This window comes from Phoxinus phoxinus (genome assembly GCF_949152265.1).
Source record: "Phoxinus phoxinus genome assembly, chromosome: 8".
NCBI classification, from domain to species: Eukaryota; Metazoa; Chordata; class Actinopteri; order Cypriniformes; family Leuciscidae; genus Phoxinus; species Phoxinus phoxinus.
In genome coordinates, this window is record NC_136883.1 from 12,724,878 (window position 1) to 12,735,023 (window position 10,146).

At 41.0% G+C, this 10,146-nt stretch overlaps 1 protein-coding gene across 4 annotated transcripts in view; it reads left to right on the forward strand.

The window, feature by feature from the left end:
* The window catches only part of gse1b (Gse1 coiled-coil protein b), a 240,704-nt gene extending 230,591 nt beyond the window's left edge, over nt 1-10,113 (forward strand). For all 4 annotated transcript variants that reach the window (XM_079620097.1, XM_079620096.1, XM_079620099.1 and 1 more), the window contains exons 11-17: nt 106-218; nt 373-634; nt 901-1,014; nt 4,080-4,463; nt 5,187-5,483; nt 5,639-5,742; nt 8,059-10,113. In XM_079620097.1, coding sequence (XP_079476223.1) covers nt 106-218; nt 373-634; nt 901-1,014; nt 4,080-4,463; nt 5,187-5,483; nt 5,639-5,742; nt 8,059-8,196 — 1,412 coding nt within the window. In that variant the 3' untranslated portion in view covers nt 8,197-10,113. The remainder of the gene's footprint in view (nt 1-105; nt 219-372; nt 635-900; nt 1,015-4,079; nt 4,464-5,186; nt 5,484-5,638; nt 5,743-8,058) is intronic.
* The last annotated feature ends 33 nt before the right edge of the window (nt 10,114-10,146 follow it).

Genomic DNA, 10,146 nt, shown 5'->3' on the forward strand with positions numbered 1-10,146 from the left:
TTTTCTTTGGCCTTTATTCTTACTGTTTTTATCAAATGAAACTAGCTTGAATCATTTGAAGGTCATTTCTAAGTGTTATTGAGTGTTCAATGATATCTTGTGTAGGTTACTTCTACGAGCTGGACGACTCTTATGATGAGAGTGATGAGGAAGAGGTGCGAGCTCATCTCAGGAGGGTCGCTGAACAGCCGCCACTCAAACTAGATGATTCCACTGAGGTAAATCACCACAACATCATGCAAGACTACCAGAGTACTGGTTGCAAGTATTTTTTCTTTGTGTAGGTTTTTGGTTCTTTGGGGATCCCATCACGGCTCACACGTCCCAGTAAAAGCAGTATTTATTGATCAATGTACCTCTCTCTTCCTACAGAAGATGGAGTTTCTGCAGATGTTTGACCTGACGACTCTGGCCCGTCGGGAGGAGATGATGGTGGTGAAGAGGAGGAAGAGGAGGCGCATGCTGAGAGAGAGAAGTCCCTCCCCGCCAGCTGTTCAGAGCAAGCGGCCATCTCCTGCCCCCCTAATAACTCGATTTACCCCAGAGGACATGAACAAAAGCCCTGAGCTGGAGGATAAGAAACGCTTCCTCACCATCTTCAGCCTCAACCACATCACACAGCAGCAGAGAAGAGGTACTCGTGCGGTTTATCATGTTCATACTGATTCTGTATGTTTGTTTTTATATTTCTCTGAGTCTGGAAATTTTCACACTAGAGTTTACTTCAGAGTCATATAATACAATTTGAAGCAAGGTGGTCAAAGTCTCGATGTGGACCATGTGTGAAGCAGCTTTACTTTCGCCTCAGAGCTTCCGGCAGCAAACAAACACCAAGATCCTATCACAAGCTGTACCTCTAATGTCTGTCTGTCTCTTTCTCTTCTCCTTCCTGTGTTTCAGATAATGAGAGGGTTGAGGAATTGTTGCAGGCCATAAAAAAGAAGAGTGTGACTCTAGACAACATCAGACACAACCCTCACCCGCTGTCCAGGAGCCCTGCAGCCCCGTACTTGGGTCAGTTTGCACTTCTCCCTGTTCACACGTGCGTTTGTGCTTGTGCACACGTGTTTATCCACGCAGTGACTCTTGTGTCAGCACACATCAGTGTGTCTTGCGTCAGCACACATCAGTGTGTCATCAGTGTGTGAAAGCAGTTGATAGCGGCAGATGTTCTTTACTGTCTGTTTTCTCAGCTCATTACCATGAGACAGACTGAATGTTTCACTGTGTGCATGAACCTCAGGAGATGTGCGGAATCAGCTCTAGGTCTGTACACCGCATCTGTGGTACACTGTCAGGGATGGACCAAAAACACATCATTATAACATGTTAATTGCCTGACTAGATTTCGGAATATTTTTCAAATCCAATAAAAATATGAAAAAACATGCTTCACTTTTAATTATGTGATTATGGTGGCATTTTGGGTGGTGCAAATTGTTAGAGTGAGACAGTGATACTAGTGAGACCAATCCACAATCTGACTTCTGACTTGTAATGCACCCTGGGACTAAACCACACCATGTTGCTTAAAGGGATAGTTCACTTTTAAATTAAAATTCTGTCATCATTTACTCACCCTCAAGTTGTTTCAAACCTGTATTAATTTATTTCTTCTGTTGAACACAAAGAAAGATATTTTGAAGAATGTCAGTAACCAAACAGTAGTCTGTACCCACTGACTTCCATAGTATTTTTTTTTCCTACTATGGAAGTCAATGGGTACAGACTACTGTTTGGTTACTGACATTCTTCAAAATATCTTTCTTTGTGTTCAGCAGAAGAAATAAATTAATACAGGTTTGAAACAACTTGAGGGTGAGTAAATGATGACAGAATTTAAATTTTAAAGTGAACTATCCCTTTAATTTGCTGGTCCCCCGACTGAGCCTGGTTTCTCCCAAGTTTTTTTCTCTCCATTCTGTCACCTGATGGAGTTTGCCATCTATTGCTTGCTTAGTTGGGGCAATTTAATTTTCCACAGTATTATTGATCTGACTGCACTGACACTATTTTAATGAGAACTGAACTGGGATAGGCAATGACATCATTGTTTTCTGAAGAGCTACTATATAGCCGTATTGAACTAATTTAATAATTGATGATCTTTACAACGGAACTGAATCAGCACTGAATAATGACACTTTTTTTAGAGCTGCTTTACAGCTGAATTGAATTGATCATTGATCACTGTATAGCTGCTTTGAAACAATCTGTATTGTACAGAGCGCTATAAAAACAAAGTTGACTTGACAGTTTTCAACACTGCAACATCTGTTTAATATTTGACAGTTAATATTTTAGCTGTAGTTACAATAAATGACAAACATTCAGTAGGCTTCTATTGTAAATGTATTTTCTTTAACATGTTCTGTATTGTTTACACATTGTGGAATGAATTAGAATTGTTGTCTGTAGTAATTGTGAGGAGCCCACAAATGCAGTAAATGCTGAAGATGAAAATGTACTAATACTAATATACTAAGTATATGATAAATTATATTCCTTGGGCCAGGGGGAGACAATCCAGCGCTCTGGGCAAAATAGGAAAATGAACTTTAACCCTACTTTAACCGCCCCCTACTTTAAACATTTTAAGAGGAAAAAAAAGCAATTTATCACATATTGACCCCTACTGTTGACTTAAGACAGGTGTAATGAATTCATATAGTTGACTCACCATTTAAAAGAGGAGCTTTCTTGCTTTGGCTGCTGCGAACTCTTCAATTATCTTGGAGTAATCCAATGTGCGACATATTTGGTTGGACAAATTTCGGCCAATCCATTCAAACGATCTTGTGACACTGGCTGTTTACATGCACACCTTTTGTTTCAATCAAACTAAATTAATTTGATTGATGAATCCGAACGCAGTGTTTACATGAACACTAAATAAAGTGTAAGACTGGAAAAACTGGAAGAGAGGGCTCTCTCTGAGAGAACAAAGGAAGTTAACATTTGAAACTCACCCATGTGCCGAGTCATCCTATTCTACATTTCTTCCCCTCATCCCCCACTCTTGCTGGCTGAGATCACCCAAACTCACACAAGAATCTATATGGTTTAATGTGAATAATAATCATTGAGTATTATACATGTTTAGTATCATTTGAAATGTCTCAGGGAAACTGGCACACAAAAGAAGATGATCTCTAGACAAACGGTCTCCTACCCCCAAAAGGTGTTAACTCTGAATGTAAATTCCCATTGTTAACAGATGTTTCCATGTGAAAGAGATTCTGTCTATATAATGAAATGCAGCACAGGGCACGGGGCCTTTTGGTAACTCAAGTTGGCCCATGATGCTAAGAGTGACCAAAACTCTTAGCATCATGTATTTAATGTTAGGTTCACATCTTTTCTCTTTATTCTAGAGCATTCGATGTTATTGTATTGATTATCCCTGAACTGATTATGAAATTGGCATGATACATTTACTTGACATAATAAATTGTTACATTTGATTATTCTAACGGACTAATTATTTACAGTAGAAAGTTAAAAGTCAAACATTCGCTCACATTTAATGATGCACAGATCATTAAAACCTTTTAATTTATGGAGTCAGATGAAATAACGAGAAAATACATATGAGAAAATGTGTTCCATTTAATCTTGTTGTGTTGCGTAAGAGAAAAAACAGTAACACGTAGAGACCTTCCTCGCTGGTCGGATGCCTCACTTTGGGCCGATCGTGCGCAAGTTTACAAAAGTGATCGGGTTGATGTGCGCGTTTATATGTCACAAGCTTCAAATCAGAATAGATGTGCACACTGCACAAATATACATGGTTTCTCATTGTTTGCGCATAATAACTATTCTCCTACATTGGTTCTTTATTTGTTTTAAACGTAGACATTGTCGATCGCAGATAGTTCTTCACAAGTTTGAGAAGCTCGTGTTTGTCATGGTGGTCGTCCCTCTAGTGTCTGGCGCCCTGGGCAATTGCCCAGTTTGCCTGGTGCTTCTGCTTCAGTCCACTCTGGTCAAGAGCCTATTTGATGTTTTTCTATGTTCATGAATTAATAAACCAGCATGCAAACATTAGATTGTAATTTTTGTTTTTGTTTTTTTTGCAGACCCATCATCTCAATCTCCAGTCCAATCCGAAGAGCTGCTGAATGGACGGCCCCCCAGTCCTTCCCCATCCGTGTCTGTCCCCCAGCCCCCAGCAGACCCCCTGTCCATCTCAGATCAGCACCAATCCCTCTCGGATCCCTTGAGACCGAAAGACTCTCTCTTGCCTGCTGCATTACCTGACAAAGGTCGAACCAACGACAGCATCCCGGGCAAGAGCTCAAGTCTGCTGAACAGTGTTCGACAGCCCTCATTCACTAAAGAGAGTTCCGTTAGTGTCAACGGAAAGACCAAACCCTGGGAGAGCTTCATTGCCGAGGAGTTTGCTCAGCAGTTCCATGAATCAGTTCTGCAGTCCACCCAAAAAGCCCTTCAGAAGAGTAAAGGTAGTTAGCCGTTCAAATTCTCTTTCAGATTGTGGTGTTTCATTACTTATTCAACACGAACTTTGCAACAACAGTGTCTTGGTGTCTGTTCATAGCAAAAGAAACGCAACTAATGACATGAACTTCAGGGAAAGTATATGAATAAAAACACAGCATCGCTAAAATGTAACAGATGGGCTGTCACAGGATAGGAACAAAATCTGAAGCTGGATGTCAAAATGTGTTTTTTTCTGAGTATTCAGATAAGAATTGCTTTGTTTCAACTCCTTATGTAGGCAATATTTTAGGGCATAATTGCTGATGCAAAGGCTGTTGCAAAAGGTACTTAGTAGTTCTAAGTTTTATGTTGGCAGTAGACCGCAAGGCACAGCATTCCTGTAGCTCAGCTGGTGGAGCAGCGTTTCTCAAAACCTGCTTTCCTGAAGGTACACACCAACATTTTGGATGTCTCCCTTATAGAACCCATTTATTTCAGGTCTTCAAGTCTTTACTGAGCTGAATCAGGTGTGTTTGAGCAAGAAGAGTTAAAAATGATGCACTGTTGTTGTATCTACAGGAACAAGGAGACACTGTGTTAGTAATGCGGCTCGATTACCAGAGAACATTTTGCATAAATGAGTAGAGCTATAGGATTCATTTCAACATCTTGTGGTGCTCAGTGTGAACAGGTCTATCTTCTGAGCAGCTACTGTAATAGAATCAAAACTTATCTTCCTCTATCAGGTGGTACCTTGGTCATGTCAGAACAGAACCATGCAGTGGATTCATCTGTGCATTATAACATTCCTGAGCTCCAGAGCACACCAGGCCGGTCCAAGCCCCACCCCCACCCACACCCGCACCCGCCCTCATCTCAGCCCAACGGACAGCATTGCCCCCCACAGCCCTCCCACCAGGAGATCTCTGCAGAGGAGTCAGACGAAGAGGATGAGGAAGATGACACCGAGGACGATGAGCCCTCCACGTCCAGGTGGCAGGGCATTGAAGCCATCTTTGAAGCTTATCAAGAGTACACGGAAGGTAAGATATCTCTTGGGCACCACTCGGTACTGTTGCATGATGGATATCACAGTTCTTGTCAGCAGAGGAGCAGCTCAGCAAATTCCTAAGTTGTGGTGTGCTGGTGTATGTGATGCCAGGCTTACCTCTCCCTGTATCTTTCACTCTGTCTCTAGAGCAAAGCATTGAGCGACAGGTTCTTCACAGTCAGTGCAGACGGCTGGAGGTGCATCACTATAATCTCAGTGTCACTGCTGAACAGCTCTCACACTCAATGGGGGTAAGAAACACACAAACGCTAACCTCTTTGACTTAATTTGTACCTGATAATAATTTCCATTTACTTGCCATTTCCACTTTTCACTCCAAATGTGTCTCCTGTGGTTGGATTTTGCTAAAACACCCCCCCTTATTTCGTCACACTCTACATCAATTTTGCAGGAGCGTCGAGTGCGGTGCACAAATATTATTAAAATAAACATACCCATGTTACCCATCTTACGAGCGGGTGAGAGAGGAAGTGAATGAAAAGGAATCTGTGTGTTGTGGTTACAACACAGCAAAGTTAGAATCACTGCTTGTTTTGGTCCACTCTCTCACAACACGTCCCAAAACAATCAAATGTTAGGTGAGTGGGCAGCAAGTAGGCGGTGCTTCACCCCTGTCCTGGACACATTTAGGACAGATTGCGTTTCCACTACAAATTCGCTGATTTCTGATAACCTTGCATATGTTATGTTAATGTTCTGTGTAAAGATTATTGAAACCTCATATTTAGCTCTGACAACCTGTAATCTGATCACAAAAAAATTGATGTTAATGCCATGTAACAGTCTTTGAATAAAGAATGTAGTGTTAATATCTGTGTTCAAACTCACATACTAGTAATTTTCTAGTAACTCTGTCTTTGATTAGGGTAGTGGCCCTCTTGGGTTGGATTATACATCATCTACTCTGTATACATCAGGGGTTCTCAACTCTGACACTTGAGGTCCACTTTCCTGCAGAGTTTAGCTCCAACCCTAATCAAACACACCTGAACAAGCTAATCTGATGTCTTCAGGATTACTACGGTAATTGATGTCTACAGAATATGGCCAGTAGCCATATCACCCAGTAGCGCAAAACTGGTTGCCCACCTCGACGTGATCGAGTTAGCTCAGGCTTGGGAGCTAATGCTATATGCTACTGCTGACAGTACCGAGTCTGCGACTCCACAGGGCCTCGCGCTAAAGTGACAGTTGTGAATGTAAAGCCAATTAAAAGTTCCTGTGTTTGCCCTTCGTACTATTGTGTTTCGTGATTCTGTACTATTCTGCTAGTTGAAAATGTATAATGCTTAATACTACTCTGAGAGTGTGTGACAGTGATTTATGTGCATACATGTCAGTCACTCTTTTTGTACAGTCTATGGTCCGTCAGCGCGGCATCGCTCGTCAAGTTCGTAGAGAGCTTATTCAGTCCATTGCTGCTCACGCTCAATTAGAGTGGAAGCACACTTTTGATGGACACAATAAATATGATTTCACACAAAAAAGTGCCCAAAATGCAAAGGATTTGCATGTCTAGTGTTGTTTTAACAAGAACTGGAGTAGGCTATGTCAGAAAATAAAATGAAGACTCAATAAAAACAAGTTTAAATGGGTACATTTTCTATCAATATTTTTGTTCAGTTTGGGTAAAAGTATATGGTGCTTTATAAAAAAAAAAATATATATAGAAAATAAATATTTGTGTGCTGTAAAGTGGTTACAAAAAATGAAATCGGAATCAGCTAAAATCGGTATCGGCAGGTCAAACTCAATGAAAAATCAGAAATCGGAATCTGCCTAGAAAATTGTAATCGGTGCATCTCTAGTTTCTTATTAACATGCATATTACTAGGATATCAGCAATTTATTAGTACTCATAAAGGCAGGGTTTTATAATCACTGAGGTCCCAAATGTAAGGGGATTAGGGTGGTTCAGGGCTCCCCCGAGAAATGTTGTATTTCTCAGATCTATGTATGTGCATTTTAAGATGTTTTGAAGGCCAAAAATGATTTGTCTCTCCTCATCTCCATCACTCTTTCTCTCTTTGCTTTTATCTTGCCCTGTCTCTTCCCCTCCTAAAGCTCGCACTTAACCATAAACTGAAGCGTCGAATCGCTCTGCAGCAGCTTCTGTGAACATAAAGCCCGCCTACTTTGATTTGATTGATCATCTCAAATATTCTGACATTGACGAGCAGTGACAGACCAATGAGGCTCAGATGAACACACACACCCTGTTTCTGTCCTCTGTTTCTGAAGTGCGCTACGTATTGAAGAACGCGCTGATTATAAGAAAATGGGCCGAAGCCTGCCGCCGGTTTCATATGTTTTAAAGGGGACTGAAACGATTATGAATGAGCTGGTCAGATGTTTAGGGGGGCTGAAGCCAGAACATGACGTGCCATTCTCCCAAACATAAACACGTGTTTTATGCATTCTATTAATCAACATTAATTATCATTAACAATATCAAGAGCAACAGTTATTCGGTCATATTGCTGCCCTACCCTGTAATGAGTTCCTTTTATAATGTCTTATATTGAATGTGTGTATTTTGTCTGTAGGAGCTAATGGCCCAGAAGCAGAAGCTGGCGGCTGAGCGGGAGAACCTACAGGCAGAGCTGGAGCACTTTAAGAAGTGCCTGACATTGCCACAGAGCCCCTGGTCTAGGGCTCACTTCAAGGGCTATCCACCCAGGTGACATCCTTCGGGACCAGCAACCACCCACTTATACCACCCCCCACATCCCTCCGAATCCCCCAAACCAAGACTCGTGCTCCGTCCACTCGGAGAGCCTGAAGAGCGTCAGTGAGGAACAGAAGATCTGGCACACCAATTTGCCATCCACTGACCTCCCCTCCGACGCCATCCTGTGAGCAAAATCATCCATGAATACACGTCACGGCGTCCGAATGCATCTAATTCACAGGGAATGCCATACCGCTCATGAGAAAGAACTACGCCAGTTGAAACACAGCCATCCCTTTCCCATGGAGGTCATGCCTAGAAATGCACTTAAAGACAAAACCTGAGGAACTATCTGGAGGAACTGTGTTATGACAGATTACCCTTTTAAATCTAGGGAAGGGGAAAAAAACATCAGATAAATAAAGGAAAATTGTTTTATTTCAAGATTTAGAATAAAGTTTTTTAAAGAGGTGCTTCAGCATTGTATTGTAAATAATTTCAAAACAACAATGAAAAAAAAAGAATTTTGTATGTTTTTAATTACTTAAATCATTGTTCTTTGGAAGAAAAAAGCCTGCCATTGTTTTTCTAATATATTAATGCTTTTTGGCGTTAAGCAAAAGGTTCACTTTTAGTGTTTGCTCAGCTGCTGGTCAGAATAATCCTTTCAGGACTCGTGGAGTGATGGCATCACTTCCTTTTTGCCTGAACTACAGTAGCAACGGGCCCAGGACCTACCGCCAACAGTTTCCTCTTATCCCACACGGCCATGCATCATAGAATAACTTTAGCCCACTGATATGTATGACCCAGGATGTCTACTGTCATTTATCATTGCCTAGTGGTCACCCGTCTCTCAAAGTTCTGGACTGCTACACCGAGTTGACACTTTTGACATGAAGCAGCATGCGGCCTCTTTGGATTTCTGTTTCCTGCATTAAAGGGCATTTGTAATAAAACATGATTTTCTGATCTGTGTTCACAGAGAGCTTAAGCGATGAGAGTCTGTCAGAGAAATTGAAATGCACAAAAATTAAATCCACAAATGTTGTAAATGTACAGTAAAAAGAATTATAATTTGTACTTTTCGCCATTGACAATTACTGTGCCAAAGTTTTAGGTGGCATGCCAAAAAAAAAAAGTCAAAAGCAAAGCTTGATCAAGTCGATGAATTGAGTCTGTCCTGCTGTAATTGGAAAATTCCAAACGTTTTTCCAAAGAAAGTCTGCTCTGTCTGAAGACGTTCTTGTTTGCCAAGTTTTTATACCATTGCTTATCAATGACGCATTTTAACAAGACCACAAGTCATTGACAAAAACCATGAATATGGGCCTTAAAAACATTTATGAACTGCCTGTAATCTTTTATTTTCTACCTTTTTATACTATTCTGTTAAGATGATGTAGAACCTGGGAATGACGCACCTGTTTGTTTTCCTGGCACTTATCCCGACTCGTCACGTGTGCTGCTGTATGTATCTCATGTATACGGCATGCAGTTACAGAACGACCACATGCCATTTTTTTTTTCAATTCAAATTCGGTGCAAGGTTAAAACACACAAGTGTCTCAAATGCATCTTGTTGAAGCACAGGTGAGGACTTGGTTGCACTGTCATTTATTTTAGCCATGCTGACCAGGCATGCCATCAGTTTGACCGCTGTGTGTGTATCTGCTTCACCTGAAGCACTACCACTGCCTGATGAGCGCAGACACAAACCTGCCCAACACACACGCATGCACACACAGTCGCCCCCAAACTCAACAGAGGACGTTAGATGCTGTGAAACCAATGTTTGTTTGTTTTTATTTTCTATTTTTATTTTTAAATTTACTTGTTTGAATTCATTGTAATGTAATATATTCTTTGTTGAGTGTAGTAATTAGGTATTTATGGATATATTGCTGTAATTTCAGACAAAAAATTAAATATTTCAAAAACGAGTCTGCTACATGTTTCTTTC